We start from the raw sequence: 23,155 nt of genomic DNA on the forward strand, positions 1-23,155 counted from the left end.
TAAAAAACACTTAATTTTTAAATGAACAAATTTTGAGCATAAGAAAATATTAATAGTATGAAATTCTACATGACCAATAATCTAACCTGTAAAACTGCAACATAAATCCTGTTATTGCCATACCACCAGGAACCTGGAATGACATTCTCCCGAAAATATTCTGCTTTTCCCTAGTATCAGGATGAAATGCAGACTCATACAGTTTCTTAGCGTACCATAACTGTTCTTCTGTAGTTCCTACAGGTTCTTTTCCTAACCTATTAAAAAAAAGAATTACTGGATGTTAAATTTTCCTTATTTTATTTAACAATTTTGTGAAGCTGTTATGTAGCATTAGTCAAGGCATTTGATGCAAGAAAGCAAGCTTATACGGCATCAGCCAAAAAAAAAAAAAAAAAAAACACCTTCCTATTTCACCCATCCAGTAACCCCAAATGTTTGTCTAGTTCAGCCTTAAATTTATTTAAGCTATCAACTTCCATAACAACAGATGGAAGTCTGTTCCAGCAGTCAACTACCTGCTGGCTAAAGGCAAATGTCTGCATATCTATTCTACAACTGTCTTTCCTCAATTTGAATCTATGCCGCCTCAGGTTCTTAATCTGAGCAAGAGGAAGTATCCCATCAGCATTGAGCCTGCTCAAAACATTCAAGGCCTTATACACCTCAATCAGATCACCTTGCAGGTGCCTAGTCTACAGATGCTGCAACTTGCAGACCTTAAACCTTTCTTCGTAAGTGAACCACTTTGTTGCTCTCACCAATCTTGTTGTCCTTCTCTGCACTCGTTCTAGCAACTCTACATTCTTCCTAAAATGAGGCCTCTAGACCTGTATGCAGTACTCAAGGTGTGGTCTGACCATTGCCTTATACAAAGGGATAATCATCTCCTTGTCTCTGCTAGCAAAATTCATATATATCATTGACAAAACTCCATGATCTGCTCGGGCAGCCCATCTGCACTGCTCAGAGAACTTCATATCTGACTGCACAATTATCCCCAGGTCTTTTTTTCATTCTCCACCTCCCAGAGTGTAGTGCCACACAGTTGATACGTTTCTCTTGGGTTACTGCTACCCATATGCAGTACTTTGTATTTGTCAACGTTAAACTTCAGTTGCCACTTCTCAGCCCATCTGTTTAACTTTTCTAGATCCTGTTGCAGTAGCATACTGACTTTACCGTCATTAACAACCCTGCCAACCTTTGTATCATCTGCAAACTTGGACATTAAGCCTGATATACCTTTGTCAATATCACTGATAAATACACAAAACAACAATGGTCCCAGCATCGAACTCTGGGGGACTCCACTAATAACATTAGTCCACGTAGAGCAGTGTCCATTTATTACCACTCTCTGCTGTCTCCCACTCACCAATGTAATAACTACTTCAAAAGTTATTTTTTACTAATGATTTATAGCATACTACATATGCATAAGGATGAGTTTTCAAAAAATGTTTAACAAAAATTAAGTGCTAATCTGTGGATAATATTCTTCTGATTTTCATAAGTGAAAATCAGAAGAATATTATCCACAGATTTATATATATATTTTTATATTTATATTTTTATTTTGCTAATCTGTGGATAATAAATATTATCCACAGATTAGCAAAATAAAAATGAATTTATACTTATGTTATTACATAGCTTAATTAATATACATATTAATTAAACATAACACTTTGTAATATGATTATTCGTAATTTTAAACAGTCACTTATTTTAGGTTGCTTTAAATTATCACTACAAAGTCTATTTATAGATTTTTCAATATTGTATAACAGTCTATATTCATGATCACTTGCACCAGTTTCTTCCAACGCTTTCCTCAGGATGGCTGTAGCTTCACAAGTTTGCTGTTTTGTAAGTGGAATTCGTTTGGGTTCATCTTAATTTTTCTCCTCCTTGGCGAAATTATTAGTAACAGACTGGGAATTTCTTCTTCTGTTACAGCTGTGGTAAATACCCATTTATAACAGACTGTACAAACAAAAATGCCCAATAAACTGAAAACTGAGAATTGTTTTTATTGTTTTATGGTTGTGACCTCCAGAAATGATCTCCAGAAGTGTGCTTTAGAAAAACATCACAGAGGCATTCAAAATTGATTCTTAAAACCAAAGATGTGATTCTAATAAACAATGGAAGTGTAGTGCAGTTTATTGATGTGGATTGGTTGAAATTTGATTCTAATAACCAGTGATCACTATAACTGTACTTGGGATTGCTGTCAATCCATTAATTATTAAAGTATATACCATAAACATTGGTGAAAACATCAGAAAATAATGACCCTTGAGGATTAGTTTATAAAATTTGTACTGGCAAATTCAGAGCAGCTGCTGATGTTATATATTCTATTGGCAAGGGCATCACTGAGCCATGTAATTGGGAAGATTCCATGAGTGCAACCTTAGATCACCTTATAGGTAATGATAACATGGCTGATAACCCATGTGTAAATCAATAACATCGTCATTTGCATGTGCTGAATGAGTCGTATGGTAATGACACCGAAGAATTACCTTTTACCCATGATGAACTTCTCATCGTTTTTATTACCTATCAGAGGGAGAGGTAATAAAAAAGTTCTCTAATCTTTATTCAAACAAATTGTTACATTAAGAACTGTCTTAGAGATGGTGTATTTCCATCTCCTTTGAAGGATGCACTGCTCAAGATTATCCTAAAATCTCCAACCAAGTCAACCAGTTCACCTGCTTCACATAGACTTATTGCATTGCTTCCTGGTCTTGGTAAAGTTTATGAGAAGCTTTTAGCCATGCAGATTACTGTCTACCAAAGAAGTAACATTGGCATTTCTAACAAACAATATGGTTTCACTCCTAGTGTAGGTACTGAGGATGCGCTTCACTCTTTAGTTTGCAATGTTTGGAAATCAAATTATAAATATACCTTGGGAATTTTTGTAGACTTTGCTGGTGCTTTTGATTCCATTAGTTCGGACAGTGTACTGATGATGTTGAGCATGGCTAAATGTTCTTTTAATGTTTTCTCTATAATTAAAGATTACTTTAGGGATCGCACAGTAACAGTTAAGTTGAATTTTGGGTCAATTACGCATCTGTTTGACTCGAGGCAGTCTTTGGTCCTTTAATGTGGAACTTGGTTTTGGAAGATTGGCTCAAGAGAAAATTTGACCACTCACACAAAACAGCTTATGCCAATGATATGGTACTTGTGCACAGAAATTCCAGAAAGGAGCTTGAAATGAGACCTGATTGCATATTGAAAGAATTATGCAAATAATTTAATTTACATAGGTTGACAATCTCTACATCCAAAACTAAAATCATGATGTTGAAGGGTAAATTGGCTCTTAGTAGACCTCCTCTTGTAAAGTTGAATGGTATTTCTTTACAGCAGGTGACTTGAAATTTATCTTGCATATTAACTATATATCAGAGAAGATGAAGAAATTTATTACAATGATCTCAAGAATAAAACGGGTGGAATGGGGGATAAAGGGGAAAGCACTCCATTTGATTTACGATTGTATTTTTCTGCCGATTGTTATGTATGGTGCATCAATCTGGGTTGGCCATGCAATCAAAGCAAGCAATATCAGAAAGCTCTATTCTATATAATGAGTTACGTTACTCAAAATGGTTATGGCCTGCAAAACGGTTTCCACAGAAGCTTTGCAAGTGTTAGCTGGCAAAATGCCACTTAATTTGCAGTTAGTGTTTAGAAGCCTATCCTCTTATTTGAGAAGAGGTATAAAATCTGAGTTTATGGGTATTGAAATTAACACTTTAAATGACTTTAGAAATGAAAATAAGAGGATTTGGGAGCTCCTTTTACAAAAATGGCAAAACAGATGGAATTGTTTGGAAAAAAGGTAGATTAACATTCAAATTTTTCCCTTATGTTAATGGTGTGAATTATATTAAACCGATCTAGTTAGTACCAAATCTAAATTGTACATTCTTATTAACAGGTCACGGATCATTTTTTGCTAAACTGAATAGTCTTGGAAGTGTAGCAAGATGCAACTGCATGTGTGGTGATCTGGAAACATGGGAACATGTTGTGTTTAATTATTTGGAATATGCTGATTTGCACTTGGATTTACTGAATAATGTTAATAATGTAACTTGTCTGGTGGATGGGACTGAGCCAGTACTTATTAAATTAAGGGGAAATTTTATTGCCTTTCAAAAAAAAATTTGCAAATTCAGTTTCCACAAGAAGGAATATACTTTTACAACTGGTAAGTTAAGATTGGATAGTGGATGAATTGGTGGACTGTACCCTCTTATTTACATGGAACAGTATGTTATTTTTTATATAGAAACAGAGAAATTTCTTTGCAGAGGTGGACAGGATGTTGGTACTCTGTTTCCTTCATGGGTCGGTGTCCACTTCTGCTCCTGCCAATGATCAGTCCCTAGGATATGATGCTCGTGCTCATCTGTGGACAGTGACTCTTTGTCAGTTTCTGTTGAAGCCTACTTGTCCAGCTCATTGTGCTGTAGCTGAGGGATGACTTGCACAGTATAGTTAATTTGTAATGTGATAATTGAATTGATTGATGATATACAATGTCTCATGTATATATGATATTGTTAATATTGTTAAAATATTGTTAATAATTGTATACTGTACTATAGCATATCTATATGTATGGTGGTGGATTTGCCAGATTTTTTTGGCTAGGGGGCCGCTTTACTCAATAAATGAAAAAAAAAATAAATAAAATAAAATACTATGATTCTAAGTCCTTGTCTTGAACTAGCCCTTTAAAGTAAATAACCTGTTGCTAATTGATTAATGGCAATGCAGTAAAAACTCTCAAATCCAGCAACTCATAAATTCTGTGATTTTCTAAACCCATGAAAATGATATACAGGAATTTTTCCAGCAGGAATAGATGTTTACCCTGTTGTATAAGATGATGGTTAAGCCACATCTTGAGTGCTGCATACAGGCCTAGAAGCCTCATTTTGGGAAGTATGTGGGTCTGCTGGAACGAGTGCAGAGAAGAGCAATGAGATTAGTTATTTATTTTTTTGCTAATGCTGTATATATACACCTGTTTTCTTGCATAACTGCCACTACTAATACTAAAATGCAATTTGGTATATATTTATTTATGTGATGAGAGCATGCTGTTTATCTACTTGCTTAAAACCACAGTTTTACTAGTTCTACAGACAGCATTTATCTTTTATCAAAGATCACTCTAGCTATGTGCACATTTTAATTTTTGAGAATTCCAGTACCATAAACAAACACAAGATAAATAGAATTTATATCATCTTTAACTAAGAATACTCTCTCTTTAGCCATTCCTGGTTCAATTATACTTGAAAAAATAACACAATTGTACAAGCATTTGCAATATGGATGTGCTCATAAATTCCACTGTAATGTGCCAGTGCCTGTATACTTTCAAATAATGAATAACACTAATCCCCCCCCTCTACATCAATCCATTGAACTACCTGCAGCATGGCCATTTTTAACAGTGGAAATGCTATATTTCATTTAATATATTTATGCAGAACCATACAAAAGGGGTGAAAGTGGGGGTGGATCCAGTGGATACAAAAGAGATGCCCAACCCCTACCTCCAAACCAACCCCAACATCCAGTGCCCAAAATAACACAACACAGTTCCTTGTTTCTCAAATGGATTTCTTTTTAAAATAATGATTATATTTTAAAACACAATTTAATTATTAGGATTAAATGACCAATTGTACAATAATGTGAAAGGAATTCAATTTTCCAATAAATTGAGATTGTTTTTGTGTTACTCTAGACTAATATTGGTTAGAACTGATAATGGTTTTTTAAATGATCATCACATTTAAAACCTTGATGAAAAGAAGCTTAAGATTAGCAGTCAATATAAAAAAGTCAATCTTGATACCAAGAAGTCTCCAAGTCTTAATGACACTTATTCTTAAAACTTCTTTACCAAATTTCTTCTGTTTCTTATCACCTTTTTATAATCTCTGATTCCACTACTATTTTTCCTTATGCATGGAAAGTTGCTCATTTATTAGCCAATACCTATAAAGGAAGAAAAATCAATCCTTAAAATTATCATTCTTTTATGCTCACCTCAATCCTTTCCAAAGATTTGTCAATTGCAAACTCTTATACTATCTTGAATCATCCTATCCCATTAATGGCCAGCAACACAGATTCCATTAAAGTTGATTATCACTAGCAATATCTTGGATAATGTTATCATCTATGGAAAAAACCTGAAAAAAACTCAGGGAATTGCTCTTGCCATATCTAAAACATATCTAGCATAAGACCTTGCCATATCTAAAACATATTTAGCATAAGACCTTGCCATATCTAAAACATATCTAGCATAAGACCTTGCCAGATCCTTGCATAAGACCTTGGCAAATATCGATCTTAAGGTCTTCCTTCCAATTTTTGCCATTCCCACTCTGGCCATTCATTACCTATGATGGGCAACAGCCCTGCCTTCTAAATTCTCAACTAATGCTGGAGTTCCCCAAAGTCGTGTTCTCTTACTCACCCATTTTTTCCTGTTTGTTAATGAACTGTTAGTTGACAAACTGAATGAGCATTTTGCATCTACATTCATACATGATGAATTCTGTAGGGAAGTGGAGGGCAGAAGCTTATTAAACTCTAACAAGGAGCTAAATGATTTTGAAATAACTGAGAGGAAAGTGAAAGATAAATTGTTGAAGTTAAACATTAAAAATGCACCTGGGTGAATGGGATCTATCCAATTATATTAAGGGAGGCAGCAAAGGAAGTAAGCAAACCCTTAGCCATAATTATGAGAGCATCTTGGGACCAGAGAAGTCTGAATGTATCTCCAATTCATAAAGGGGGAATCAAGGGTGACACAAGTAATTACAGACCTGTTAGTTTAACTTCTGTTCCACGGAAAATAATGGAGTCACTGGTTAAAGAAGCACTGCAGGATCATCTAGACAACACTGCAATTTTAGTGTTCAGACATAGAATGGGTTTGTTAAGGGGAAGTCTTGTCAGACCAATTTGATTAGATATTATGATGTAGTTACAAAACTGGATGAAAAAAATAAATCTGATATCATATACTTGAAATTCAGGAAAGCTTTTTATACCTTTGCTCATAAAAGACTGCTGTACAAATTGGAGCAGTGTGGCATTAACGACAAGTTGTTGCTATGGATATGGTAGGGATGGTTGAGTGATAGAAGAAAGAGAGTGGTAATCAATGGACACTGCTCTTCATGGACTAATGTTATTAGTAGAGTCCTACAGGGTTCAGCATTGGGCCCATTATTGTTTTCTATATATATCAATGATATTGACGAAGGTATATCAGGCTTAATGTCCAAGTTTTCAGACAATACGAAAGTTGGAATGGTTGTTAATGAGAGTATGCTACTGCAACAGGATCTAGAAAAGTTGGGCAGATGGGGTGGAGAGGTGGCAACTGAAGTTTAACATTAACAAATGCAAAGTACTGAATATGGGTAGCAGTAACCCCAGAGTAAAGTATCAACTGTGTGATACTATACTCAGGGTAGTGGAGAATGAAAAAGACCTGGGAATAATTGTGCAGTCATTCAGATATGAAGTTCACTGAGCAGTGCAAGCAGACTGCCAGGCCAGCAAAATTCCTACTATCCCTGCTAGCAAAATTCCTATGGATAAGGAGGTGTTATCCCTTTGTAAAAGGCAATGGTACTGCATACAGGTCTAGAGACCTCCTTTTAGGAAGGGTGTAGAGCTGCTGGAACGAGTACAGAGAAGGGCAACGAGATTGGTGAGTAGAACAAAAGGGTGCACTTACCAAGAAAGGCTTCACTTATGCAAATTGTAGCAACTAGAGATTAGGCACCTGCAAAGTGATCTGATTGAGGTGTTTAAGGCTTTGAATGGTTCAAAAACCATTCAAAGCCTTAAGCACCTCATAATCTTAGCAAGAGGGATTCTTCCTCTTGCTCAGATTATGCACTTGAGGTGGCATAAATTCAATCAAATTGAGGAAAGATGGTTGCAGATATGGGCAGAAATTTGCCTTTAGCCAGAAAGTGGTTGATTGCTGGAACAAACTTACATCTGTCATTGTGGATGTTGATAGATTAAATAAATTCAGCGAAGAACTAAACAAACTTTTGGAGGGAATAAATAGATGAAATGGGAAGTTTTTTTTTTTTTTTTTGGCCGATGTTGTATAAGCTTGCTTTCTTGCATCATATGCCACTATTAATGCTAACTCTCAATTACTGGAAATCCTATCCACGTTTTCCACTGACGATATATTTGTGTACTACATTCCACTTTCCAATTTGATAAATCCTCCCCCGTACTAGCAACTACAACCTGCTGCATATCCACTACCACTTTCTTAACCTAACAGCAATGATGCTCCTAGTTGCAACACACATGATGATGAGCGGCCTGATAGACCTACCTATTTTTTTTTATTTCTGAAAAAAAGAAAAAGATTTTAGTTTTGTTAATTCTGCTTGCAGTATACTACAGGTTGATCTATTCTTAATGAATTGAAACACTGGATATAATAATTATTATTTTTTTTTTAAGTTAAACATTTAAATAGATTTTGTACAAAATGCATGATGTGAACAGATAGCTTAACTGTAAAATAATAAAACACAACTCCATATAATAAACAGACAAAATTTCAGCTTATTGGTTCCTGGGTGTAGTACAATTACTACAAAATGTTCCAAATAACTAGATCAATCTTATATCTTACCCTAAATTCAACAATGGTTTGGAACTTCTTTGGGCTCCATTATCAATCTAAAGAAAGAAGACAGAGAAGATAAGATGAATAATATAAATTTTAAAATGCAAATTTGCATAAAACCTTAATCAGAAACTGGTACAGAAACTGATATTTCTGACATTTGTAACATAACTAAATTATAGAAACTAAATAATAACTGACAAATTGGATATTTCAAATAAAATAGATCAAAATACATTGCTGATAGAGGGAAAACACAGGAATTATCAGCTATTTTACTATATAATTTTACTATAATAACAAGAAGGAAAAACTTACAAACAGCCAACTGAAATCTCTTCTACTCTGCACAGTGACTAAACTAATTCTGCAGCTGAGGGCAGAATAAATAACTATTTCATTACCTGAATCTCATATCTACAAGATTAAGATATTGACTCAGATCTGGAAAGAATGTAAATAAAAAAGGAAAACTGAGAAGTGGGGACAAAATTAAGTTCAATCAGAGGGCCTGGGGGAAATTTTTAACAGTAGTCAATACACTTGTGGGATATATTCAATTCTCAGCTGCAACTTCAATATTAGTATAGTCAGTACACAATGTAAAAGAGGTTTCAGTTGGGCATTCTGGTAAGTTTTGCCTTATTATTATTAACATATCGTAAGAGAGCTGATAGTTCTTGAACATTTTTCTCTGTCAGCAAATTGTTTTGATCGATTTTATTTAAAATACTCAATTTTTCTTTTATAATTTAGTTTTTATAATTCAGCTATATTAAAAATATCAACAATATCAGTTTCTGTTAAGGTGCTATGCTAATTTAGGTTTTAATTTATATTATTCACCTTTTCTTCTCTTTCTACTTTCTTTAGACTTGATCACAGATCCCCAAAGAGATTCGGAAACATCAGATTTTGGACTACACTTCAGAATCTGTTTATCAAATAGAGTTAGGCATTTTATTACTTTACAATGAAACATTTAAATTTTAAAATGTTTTTTTAACACTTGTTATTTTCGAAAAATTCTAAAATCTATTAACTCTGTTGAAATAAAATATAAATAAATAAACATAAAAATGAAGCTACTGATCACTTCCATTTTCAATTTTACAAATTGAAAATGGAAGTTCAGTAGTTTTCATGCTAAAAACATGATAGCATTTTTATAGCATGAAAGTAGTTTTCATGCTTGAAACACAAAAATTCAAACTAATACAGCTGCATGCTTTCAATAGTTTGAATTACTATTAACAGTTTAATTTATGCACATATTAAAATATGAATTCCTCTATACATAACTTAACCTAGCACCTACAATTAAAATGTGCATAAGAATATACAAGTGACTTACAGTATATTTCATGGATTGTCTGCCAGGTGGTATTTCCATGGTATATTCCGAGAAACATTCTCATAATAAAAGGATAGGGTTTCCCCAAAGCTCAGTCCCCCACCCCACCACTGGCTCAGTTGAGTTCAGTAGAAATTACATTAATTTCATTCTTACTTTTAAAAACTTCAAGCCAACACGCTGGATTTCCACCATATGATATGAATGTCAAGCATGCCAGAATACCACCAAGTGATATATAAAATGTCAAGCATGTGTCAAACAGTTTAATATTTGTTTAAATATTATAACTGTTCACCTAGCAAAAATATTTTACAGCTGAAACTACTATAAGAAAACACAACCTATATGAATTCCCAAGAAATTAAAATACTACAAGGGTTGGCTAATTAAGACATTTCACAGGTGACAGTTTTCAGCAGATTGGGAGGAATAGACATATATTATACTAAAACCAATATGTCAACATGCTAATTCATAACAAAACTTGCTTCATTTCATTTGATTTTTGATATTTTTTGTGGAATTTTTCATATGGCATTTCAAATAAATATTACCTCCAAAATGGATTAGAGCTAGGTAATTCAATTATTAACTGTTGAAAGACAACCACAAAAAATTTATAACAGAATATTGACTGATTATGATAAAGGTTGCCATTCAAAAACTGCTGTCATAAGGTAGTCAAGAAGAAAATCTCAAGAAGGAAGAGAAAGGGTACATGAACTGCCACATTCAAGATAGTCTTGCCACACAAAATCCCCTGACAATGTTGAACTTTTGGAAACTGCACTAAGCAAAAACAAATGCATAATGGTCAGAGAACATTCACAATTGCTGAATGTCAACACAAGAAGTGTCCACTCAATTGATCTTTTTTTTTTTTTTTTTTTTTTTTGATTTGGTAGTTGTTGGCGCATCGGCTTCTGTGGCCATATTGCACCTCCCAAGGTTTTTGCAGTACTTTGATCCAAGCCCGAGGCGGGAATCGAACCCGCGACCTTTGGGTTGCCGGGCAGGTACTTTACCCACTCGGCTAGCCCAGTCGGCCCTCAATTGATCCTTTAATTGAATGGACACAAGAAGTGTCCATTCCATTAAATGATCTTGGTTACTGTAAACCTTCAGACTAATACAGATTGCTGCAGATTGATAGATACCAAGATTACTGAAAAAAAACAGAACTTGTAAATAGGATTACTGTTTGCCCATTCATTTCTATCGCAAAGAAGACTACAAATTTTTGAATTAAACAGAGGAGATGAACAGTGGTGCCATCAGTTTGATATGAAGTCATAAGTTACCAGTATGGTGTAGAGGCATCTTCCATTGCCAGAGGTGAAAATAAATGTCAACCCTGAATTTCTGCAGGAAAAATTATAGTAACCGCTTTCTTTGATCACCACGATACACTTTAAATAACTTAAAGCCAATATTAACTTGGAAGAACAGTATGATGAATCTTTGAATTACCTGTGCCCAGTGGCAGTCCCAGGATTTCCTAAAGGGGGTGGGGACTAAAGGAGTGTTCTGGTAAACCACTAAATTTTAACCAATATGTAACAGTGAAAATATCCACATTATTTTGATCAGAGGGAGGTAGCTACAGTCCTTTCAGTCCCTACCTGGGACCATCCCTGTTTGTGCCTCAGCACTGACCTGTATATTTTGGTTCAGGATAATGCAAATTCACATTCTGCCAACCCAATTCAGGCTTGGTTTCAAGTGATAAGCTGGGAGACACTTAACTTAATTAGACCCTGCACACAGGCTACATTTCAAATCATTGACTACATTAATTACATTTCAAACCATTCTTTGATTTCATCAAAGAATGATCTCATTAACAGCCAACAGAATTTTGTTAAGAAGAAATTTATAGATTAGTGACGGGATGCATATCTAAATGCTAATGATGACTTGATTTATAAAATTTTCAAAAAATAAAATATTTTATAAAATATAAAATAAAAGCCTTAAGTATGTTTTAATTGAACAACCTTATGTTGCAAATAAATAACCTGAAAACAATTTAAACAATAAACTGTAGCCTAAGTTAGTACCTGTACAACTGTAACAAATTCTTAGAATCATCTAAGGCTCTCTCACTGACCAGAGCTGTTCTAGGATCTGTAATGTTGAAAAAATGCTTCACTCTTCCTGTAAATGTATTTTGGTCCCACCGTGGTGCATCAATATTAATTCGATGAATCTCAGTAGTAACCATGGTCATTTTATACGACTCTAAGAAAAGCTAAAACTTGGATTCTTTATATACACATTTCCTTTAATTTTCTATTAAAAAAAAATTAGAAACATGTTATATATATATATATATAATATATGCATACAAAAAAGATAGATATACACACACATACAAATAAATAAATTATACAATAAAAATTATACCTCGAGGATTAAACATACTTTATGTGTATATGAGAGAGAGAGAGAGAGAGAGAGAGAGAGATGCTATCATTTTTTTACTGATATTTAAATATATAGGATGATTATAAAGTAACTTCCATATTTTTGAACAGTATACTATTGTCTCTACATTCTTAAGTCATGGAATTAAGAAACTGTTCTTCTTTCATGCATAATCAAGATAACTACATAAAGTTAAATTTTTAATGTACATGTGCAGTTACTAAAGAACAATGTATGGAGAGTTTTGGTTTTAAAAGTTACCAAAAAATCTAAGAGAGAGACATTATCCAAAGTCAATAAATTTTTAGTTTATTAATAGCATTGATAGCCACTTGAAAAGTACAAGTACCCCTGCCCAATACTTTCACCTACTAAAGCTTTTAGGCTCACATTTTGAGTCCTCTGTGTGGCTCTTCTTTGGACCACTCAGAAGGGGGGGGGTATTCTTAGAGCAGTACTCCACACAAGATTTAGAGTGTTTCAAATGATATGGATATGAATGAATACACCCATGGTAAACACACACATTTGTATCTACTTTTGCTTGATCTTTCGTAGGCACTACTGACACTCATGAGAAAATACGGCAGCATGCAACCACACAAATAATTTATATTATAAAAAGATACTATATTACAATATATACAATATCATACTATAAAACTTTACAGTATATTGTCTTAAAATAAAAAGTACTTTTTATTTTAAGACAATTTTGTTTTATGATCTATTAGTCACATCTAGTAGTGAAAATCATAAATATAATATAATCATGCCCAAAATTATGTGCCAACAAATTCCCATTAGAAACTTGCAAGTATTCCTAGCTTTTCACGTCAGTAAAAATTATTTACTATTAGTTGTCTTTTTTTTTTTTTTGACATGCAAAAATTGTTAAATCTTTGTTTCATATTATTTTTGACCTACTATAATTCTACCCTGATTTACTATGAATGGTTCCAAGACAATATACAAACCTGAAAGATGGAATTGACTTGAACAATAAATCTATACTTTATTCAGATCGCTTTGAAAAAAATGTTTTGTATTAACCTGCCCACTCAAATTCCAAAAAAGACATCTATTCATTTATGTTGTGCAGCTTCTGAGAAGAAAAAAAAAAAAAAAAAAAAAACTTTTTTTTAACACACTGTAGGCATGCAAAATCACACATACAAAGGTCTTACAAATCTTAACTATATTCTGATTAAACTAAAAAGCCACAAAAAGTAACCCCCCTTTAGATTGAACTATGTTTTATATTATATTACTCAAATGAAATTTGAAACTCAAGAGATTCTCTCTAAAGGAGGAAAGCAAAACAGTAGTGACGTGTATCTAAATGATATTATAAAAGGTTGTTCAGAACTACTTGCCATTTAGGCTGCTAACATCTGGATTACTGACACCTACATTCATAACCATATCTCTTTCAGGGCAGGGCTATCTTTCAGTGTTGTTCATAGTCCCAAGATACTCTTCATTCCTAGGCCTCACTGAATTATATCAAACATATTAAAATGCCTCTGTTAAATCTAATTTTTTGTTTTTAGATAAATTTCAAAACATTTCAAAATTTGGTATTGAAATTATTTACACAATATTTATTCCAGCTCCTAAAAACTTCATAGTGCACAGTGTCACTTCCTAGGCACAGTGTCTAAAATGCCTAATGAAAAAGATGGCCCCCTTTCAAGGCTACAATTTTAGAAATGATTAGTCCTGTTTGGAATAAAAAGGAAGTGTTATACATCATACGTAACAATCAACTTCAAGCTTACTGCAATTGAGTAAGATTCATCATTCCAGACAAGGCTAATGGACTTTGAAAATACTAAACAGAAAGGTTATTTGTACTATTCATGCTCCAGCATGCTAAAAAAAAAGAGCCATCACCAGAATCTATGATCAGCAACGTAGAATAGTTTTATTCATGGCCATGTATGCATATTCTGTTCAGTTAATTTTTGTTTAACCTCTAATGAAGATTTCAGAAAGGATTTGTAACACAAAACACATTATAAATTATTAAATGTAAATTAATTTTCCATATTTATTAAACTCAGTCTCACATGGTGAAGTGTAATCATTAGACAACAAAAAATGAAGTTGCAGACATATTTACATATCATGGCCCTGTAATACTCATTCCTTCAACATCTATGGAGCACTAAATGAAAAAAAAAAAAAAAAACGTGGTTAGAAATAAAGTAATTTTTCATACTGATTATGGCTCCCATGGATTTTAATGACATCAGAAGGATACTGATGTCATTAAAGCCCATGAATAGTGCTCTTTGGAATGTGGAGACTGGAACCTTGCACCACTATTTCCATAAGGCTGCGACTAGTTCACTACTCAAACAAGGACACCTGACTTTCAGCTGTTGTTTCAAAACATCCCAATTGTGTTAATTTGAATTCAGATCTAGACTCTAAGCTGGAAATAACAGCTCAGAGTCTAGATCTGAATTCAAATAAGCTAGTATTATTCCCATAAAACCAAAACTACTGTTGTGTACTGACTACTGACCATCCTCTATGAAGTGGAGAGTTGTTCTGCTGAAATAAATACAGCCCTTCTCCAAAGAACTGTCACAATATAGATAAGGCAAAATTGTTCAGAATGTCATCCATGATTTCATCAATGGTGATCATTGTACCAAGTCTAAAACCACATAAAACAGATAAGGCACTGCCACTAAAACAGAAGAAGCACTGCCACGAGGCATAAAACAGAAGAGGCACTGCCACTACAGTCTGTTCAGGATTTGATTGTCCATCAGCTGAAAGCTAGTGGTCCTTACTGACGACTATGTGACAAAACTGTGGTAATGAAATTGTTCAAATTGAATTTTCATATGGTTTGTGAAGTCAAAACTTATAATCATAAAATTACTAATTCTATTTGGACTTTTCGAAATTATGAATACTATGAGGATTTCCTTCTCCTCTCTACTGCTTTTGTAGTAGGCAGGGTTTAAAATGCCTAGTAAATAAAATTATCTTAAAATGAATAAATCAATAAATAAATATGATCTTAAAGCTCACAGATGAACAAAGTTTGTTTTGTAAAATGGATTTGTTTTTATAATGCTACCTTTGCAAATTTCTAAATGTGCTAATGATAGCTTAATCTGCATTAAGAGGAGTAAAACCTTTTTATATTTATATTAATGAGTACTGACAAAGGTTACACTTTTGTGAATTTTTTAATACCATTTGGAAAATCTGTGGTATAACCACCACATCACAAAAAAGATGTACAGCATATGGAGGAATTCTTGAAAACCTCTTGGAACTGAGATGGTGGTAGGTACAAAAATCAATGAGGTATGTACATCATTTGAGTATGAGATTACAAAAATGCTTTTATAATCAATAACTGGCACCTTCACGTCAGTAAATGAGAAATTTACAATAAATCAATAAATAAATATGATCTTTATTCTCAGGTTCCTAGGTACACGCAGATACCCTACCTTTACAAACCCTTCACGGCACTATCATTAATTGTATTTAGCAGTCACACAGGCTTGAACCACGGTCCAGTCAAAAAGCTTGCGCAACTGACCACTCAGCTGCTATCATGTAGTGTACGGAAAACAAAGTAATATGTCTGTTAATATGAAAAGTATTAATTCTACCACTGATTCTTCCCTATATGAATAGGTAATTTGCATCTAGATTCACATATTAGCATTAGTAGAGGCATATGATGCAAGAAAGCAAGCTTATGCAGCATCAGCCAAAAAAAAAAAAAAACAAAAAAAAAAAAAAACACTCCCATTTCTCCCCTCCGTTCGTTCGAAATACCTGTCCAGCTGAGCCTTAAATTTATTTAGGCTATCAACTTCCACACCAAGGAAAGTCTGTTCCACCAACCAACTACCCACTGGCAAAAGGAAAATTTCCGCACATCTATCCTACATCTGTCTTTCCTCAATTTGAATTATTATTATTAGCTATATGGTGAAAGGAAGCCTGAGGCTTATGCTACACCATCCAAACAAAAAAAAAAAAAAATTCCTGAGCCACCCTGAGAGAGAGAGAGAGAAGGGAATCACCAAGAAAGAGAAGAATGATGATATACAGCTCAGGACCCTGGGTGTGCCTTGCCCATACTCAACAGATGTGAGCCTCTAGGAATTTATGCCCTCTCAGGTAATTATTCTGAGAAAGAGGAAGAATCCCATCGGCATTAAGCATGCTCAAACCATTCAAGGCTTTATACACCTCTATCAGATCACCTCGCCGGTGCCTAGTCTCCAGACACTGTAATTTGCAAAACTTGAGCCTTTCTTCGTAACAGCAACCCTTTGTTCCATTCCCTAATCTTGTTGCTCTGTACTAGTTCCCTGTCTGTACTCGTTCCAGCAGCTCTACATCCTTCTTGAAATGAGGCCTCCAGATCTGTATACAGTGTTCAAGGTGTGGCCTGAACATTGCCTTATACAAGGGGATAATCACCTCTTTATCCCTGCTAGAAAAATTCCTGTATATCATTGACAAGACACCATGAGTTACTCTTGCAGCCCGTCTGCACTGCTCAGAGAACCTCATATCTGCCTGCGCAATTACCCCGAGGTCCTTTTCATTCTCTACCACTGTCAGTGTAGTACCACAGAGTTGATACATTGCTCTTCGGTTACTGTTTCCCATATGTAGTACTTTACATTTGTCAATGTTAAACTTGATTTGCCACCCCTCTCAACCCATCTGCTCAACCTTTCCAGATCCTGTTGCAGCAGCACAGCGTCAGTAATGTCCTTGACAACCCTGCCAACCTTTGTATCGTCTGCAAACTAGGACATTAAGCTTGATATACCATCATCAATATCATTTATAAATACAGAAAACAACAATGGACCCAACACTGAACCTTGAGGAACTCCACTAATAACATTAGTCCACGATGAGCAGTGTCCATTGATCACCACTCTCTGTCTTCTCCCCCTCAACCATCCCTTTATCCATAGCAGCAATTTGCCTCCAATGCCACACTGCTCCAATTTGTGCAGCAGTCTTCCATGTGCAACATTATCAAAAGCCTTTCTAAGATCCAAATATATAATATCAAAGTTATTTCCTGCATCCATATTCTTTTGTGACTGTATCATAGTATCCAATCAAATTGGTCAGGCAAGACTTTCCCTTAACAAAACCATGCTGTGTCCGAGCTATAACTGAAGTCTTGTCTAGATGATCCTGCAGTGCTTCTTTAACCAGTGCTCCATTAATTTTCCTGGAACAGAAGTTAAACTCACAGTTCTATAATTACTTGTGTCATCCTTCGATCCTCCTTTGTGAATTGGGGTTACGTTTGCACATCTACAGTCTATGGGTACCTCCCCTGAGTCCAAAGAAGCTAGGCATAATTATGGCTAAGGATTTGCTTACTTCCTTTGCTGCCTTCTTTAATATAACTGGATAGATCCCATCCACCCGAGTGCCTTTTTTATGTTTATCCTCAATAATTTCTCTTCCACTTTGCTCTCAGTTATTACAAAATCATCTAGCTCACTGCCAGAGTTTACTTCACTTCTGGTATTCCCCTTCCTGAATAACTCCTCGTGTGTGAATGTAGATGCAAAATACTCGTTTAGTTTGTTAGCCACCTGAGTAGGATCCTCAACTGTTGAACCATCAATATCCAGTGGACCAATCTGATTCATCCCTTTCCTTCTAGAGTTTAAATAGGTAAAGAACTCTTTTTCTGTTTTTCTTTGCATCCTTTGCCAAGGATTTCTCATAATCTGCCTTTGCCTGCCTAATCTCCTTTGTGACTTGGTTACAGACCAGCTTATATCTATCATAGGCTTCCATGTCACCCATTAATTTATATGTATCCCATGCATTTTTATTCTCTGCCATATGTCTCATTAGTTCATCTGACATCCCATTTGTCCCCACATGAATAATTATTATTATTCATGTGGGGACTAATGACATTAAAGGTACACAATCTGACGATTTGTTGGAAAAATATAGGACCATGCTGAGGAAATGCCACGAGCTAGGCCACAATGTCTATGTATCTGCAATTCTGCCCAGACACTATAGGAGGGATTATATGTTAAAAGCCTTGTGGATTAACTCAAGACTTGAAGGACTCTGCAAGGCTTTTGGGAGGAAATTTCTATCAGCATGGCCCACACTTGTAGGTAGAAAGAATATGTTTTGTAGAGACGGGATACACTTAAACAAAGGTGGTGCAAAAGTTTTTGCCAGTATTATCGAGGATACCTTAAAGGTTCAGGAAACTGCTAGTTAGGGGGATGTGGGTAATACTGACATGCATTTATCTGATAATATTGGTCAAAGTAACTCTTGCACATACCACAAGAGTTCTTATCTGTTACCCCAACTGGACATATTATCTAGATGTTCTGGGGGCAGAAACGTTTCAAATGAGCGGGTAGCTAATGCCAGGGAAGAGAGTCTAAAAAACTTCAAGGGTTGTGAAATATACAAGAACAGTAAGTCTTAATTGTTTATATAGTAATGTTAGAAGTGTCATCAATAAATGAGCAAATTCTAAGTGCTGGTTAAAACAAGTAACGCGGACATAATAGGGCTTACGGAGACATGGTGCCACCCGGAAATTGGGGATGATGAGTTTCAGTACGGCTTGTATAATGTATTTAGGAAGGATAGGGTAGATAGAAGGGGTGGTGGGGTAATGCTTTTTATCAGACACAGACTGAGTGAGACGATAACTTTCCCGGATTCAGACGTTTCACATGCTAGTATTGAATCTGTATGGTGTGAGATAGTTGGAAACAAAGGTATAATGCAAGTAGGAGTAATCTACAGACTAGGTGATTATGACGAAAACCTCTACATGCAAATAGTTTGGGTTTTTTTTTTTTTTTTTTTTAGAGCATTAGCAACTAAGGCCATATTGCTCCGGGATATGCGGTGGTCATTCCCTGACCTTTCCGCATCATCCATATTTGGTGTTGACAGGCTCGAACCCCGGTCTAATCAAGAAGCGTGTGATACGCACTGCTGCTCCTTCCCACCTGGCTATGGAGGCGCCTTCACATGCAAATGGAATGGGCAAGTAAGCGTCAATGTCTTATTATGGGTGATTTCAATTTGCCTCTAATTGATTGGAGTAAATGGGAAGGAAACTCGACACGAGGAACAAAATTTTTTTAAATCAACTAGATGACTGTTATTTGTATCAACATGTTGATACAAATATCCCTCATCATCACCCATGAATCAAATGACATAACAGGGCTGACAGTAGAGGAACCAGTAGCAGGAACTGATCACAGAGTTCTACAGTGGATGATGATGATAGAGGTAGCAGAAGTAAAAGGCAAAGGAATGGGTTTTAAGTTCAGAAAAGGAAATTACGATGCCTTAAGGTACTACATGGCCTCTATTAACTGGGTAGATATCGCACAGAGAATGAATACATTTGAACTGTGATATGCTTTTAAAACAATCACAGATGCCTTGAATGCATATATACCATTAAAAAAATACTCCACGAGGAGGGTTCCAAGTTGGATGAATAGTGAAGTTGCCACATTACTTGAGCAGAAAAAGGTGGCATAGAAAGGTTACAGAGCAATAAAAAGTACCAAAGCCTATAACAGCTACAAGATGATCTGTAATAGAGCCACAGAAAAGGTTCGACAGGCAAAGGCAGTTTATGAGAAATCACTAGCAAACAGAGCAAAGAGGGGAGGATAAGGAATTCTTCACATATATAAATGCCAAGAAGAGCAGGACAAACCAGATCGGACCTTTACGTAAGGGAAAGGAGATAGTATTGAATACACCAGCCCACGTTGCAGATGAACTCAACAGTTATTTTGCATCGATATTTACAAATGAAAAACCTTTTGTGGCAATGGGAAATTGTGGGAGCAAAGTTGAAAAATATGTAATTAATGATATTGAAATTTCGCAAGATTATTTAATGAAAAAACTTTTGAGCCTACAGGCCAGTAAGGCTCCTGGAGTTGAAGGGAGGCGGCAAGTGAGTGCTTTGAACCATTGAGGCTAATTATGCGAGCACCACTAGACTCTGGGGAGATTCCCTTGGATTGGAAAAGTGCCAATGTATCTCCCATACATAAGGGTGGCTCTAAGAGTGAAGTGGCAAATTATCGACCTGTCAGTCTGACTTCAGCGGTAGGGAAAATCACGGATGCAATGATCAAGGGTGGAATTCAGGATCGTTTGGATCGAATTGAAATTCTCAAGGATACTCAGCATGGTTTTGTAAAGGGAAAATCATGTTTAACAAATCTGGTTCGCTATTTTGAAAGGGTCACTCACGAGCTGGATTTAGGGAATAATTTCGACATTGTTTATTTAGATTTCAGCAAAGCTTTTGACTCAGTCCCACATGAGCAGTTCCTTTATAAGCTGGAACAGGTTGGAATCACTGGGAAAATCCTTAGATGGATAGTAGGATGGCTTCAGGGCAGGAGGCAGAGGGTTGTGATAAATGGCTATTCCTCAGATTGGGTTGATGTAAGAAGTAGGGTTCCCCAAGGATCAGTATTAGGACCACTGTTGTTTTTAATTTTCATAAACAACATGGATGAAGGGATAGAGGGCGTGATGTCTAAATTTGCAGATGATGTTAAAATTGGTAGAGTAGTTAATGATCACTGTCAGAAAAATGGCAGCTATGCTTTAATCCAACAAAGTGTAAGATATTACACCTGGGAAACAGTAATCCCAAAATAATTTATTCACTTGGTGGAGTTCAACTAAACCCAGTAGTGGAGGAAAGGAACTTGTGTGTTACGATACGGTCAGACATGAAATTCTCTGAGCACTGTAAACAGGTTGCAAGGAAGGCCCATGGTGTCCTATCAATGATCTATCGAACTTTTGCAAGTAGAGACAGGGACGTAATAATCCCATTATATAAGGTTTTTGTTAGACCACACTTGGAATACTGTGTTCAAGTATAAAGACCGCACCTAAAGAAAGAAAGATATCGAGCTTCCTGAAAGGGTGCAAAGACGGGTAACTCGCCTGGCGAGATCGGCAAAAGGGTATCCTTATGAAGAAAGACTTTGAATATGTGGGTTGCAGAGTTTGGAAACTAGACACCTTAGAGGAGATCTGATTGAGGTGTTTAAGGCTCTGAGAGGCATCAGTAAATGAATGAGGACGAAATTTTCAAGATTATAAATGATGCTGGAACTAAGGGACATAAATTCAAGTTACGGGGGGAAATGTTTACATAGGACTGCAGGAAGTTTTATTTTAGCCAGCGAGTTATTATAAATTACTGGAAAAAGTTGCCTACATGGGTGGTAGAGGCTGACAGTTTGGGGAAATTCAAAGGCCATCTGGATAGTACCTTTGGGTCAGGGAAGCGCATAAGATGATAGGTTTAATTTCCTTTTATTTTATTATTAAATATTATTATTTATTTTATTATCATTGTTTTATTCCTCTTTTTTTTTTGGCTGGTGCAGCATAAGCCATAGGCTTTCTTGCACCATGCGGCCATTACTAATACTAGGCCTAGACCTTGAACAATATTTCTTAGTTGTTATGTAAAGCCTAATAGCTTCCAAGATAAGTTCTTTGAATGCTTCCCATTTTGAATTTGCTGTTGGTAACATCATCAGTTGGTCCCACTGTATAGAACTTAAATACTGTCTCAGACCATCATAGTCGCCTTTACGAAAGCAAAAACCTTTCCCTTTACCCCTAATGGTAGTTAGGTCTTTGAGTAAATCCTACTTCAGCACACTGTGATCACTGCCACCTAGTGGTTCCTTTATCTGCAGATTCTTAATGCATGAGGAATCAGTACTGATAATCAGATCAAGAGTATTACTTCCTCTAGATGCCTCCCGAACATGCTGATGTAGAAAACAATCATCCAATAAATCCACAAAAGCCTTGCTAGTGTGTGAGTGACCAACCCACAAATTCCAGTCAATATCTGGGAAATTAAAATTCCCCCATTATAAGACTCTCTGATTTACTGGCCCACTATTTCCCTGTACAGTTTCTTATTATACTCATCAGAGTCCTTAGGCCTATAACACACTCCTACTCTCAATTTTAATCTCCCAATGCTTATGTCACACCAAACTGACTCGACACTGCACTGTCCAGCGATGTTGACTGGCTTCACTTCCTTGGATTTTATGTGTTTCTTAACTAATAGCATAACCCCTCCTCCCTTCCTGTCCTGTCTATCCTTTCTTTACACATTGTACTCCCCAAATTCCAGTTCTGCATCCCTTATATCTGTGTGACACCATGTCTCTGATATCTCAACAATATCTGCCTTTGATGTTTTGAGCAATACCTCAAATTCATCAAATTTATTTACTAAACTCCTAGCATTGGTGTACACGCAAGTAATACATGCACCTGTTCCTAACACTGCCTCGATAGCTTCAGCAAATATTCTTGCACCCTTTCTATTTAAATGTATCCCATCCCTGTAGAAGTAGTCTCTCCTGTTAACAAGTACAGACCTGGCTGAAATTGAGCCTTGCACAATCTTTCCAGGGCCGAATTGATCGACAAGGCTCTCATCATATACTCCCTCCTATCGTCTTGGCAGAATTGCAGACACTTTCAAATCAACCCAATTCACAGATTTTTTTCAACAGTGAACTGTACTT

The 23,155-nt window shown here is 35.6% G+C and overlaps 1 protein-coding gene across 2 annotated transcripts in view; it reads right to left on the reverse strand.

The window, feature by feature from the left end:
• Nucleotides 1–12,379, reverse strand: part of Sfxn2 (sideroflexin 2) — a 78,603-nt gene extending 66,224 nt beyond the window's left edge. For both annotated transcript variants that reach the window (XM_090385492.1, XM_090385493.1), the window contains exons 1-2: nucleotides 12,158–12,379; nucleotides 87–257 (exon numbers count right to left, since the gene is read on the reverse strand). In XM_090385492.1, coding sequence (XP_090241618.1) covers nucleotides 87–257; nucleotides 12,158–12,327 — 341 coding nt within the window. In that variant the 5' untranslated portion in view covers nucleotides 12,328–12,379. The remainder of the gene's footprint in view (nucleotides 1–86; nucleotides 258–12,157) is intronic.
• Between the last annotated feature and the right edge of the window lie 10,776 nt (nucleotides 12,380–23,155).

This window comes from Mastigoproctus giganteus, chromosome 11 (genome assembly GCF_048544385.1).
Source record: "Mastigoproctus giganteus isolate SK-2022 chromosome 11, ASM4854438v1, whole genome shotgun sequence".
Lineage (NCBI taxonomy): Eukaryota > Metazoa > Arthropoda > Arachnida > Uropygi > Thelyphonidae > Mastigoproctus > Mastigoproctus giganteus.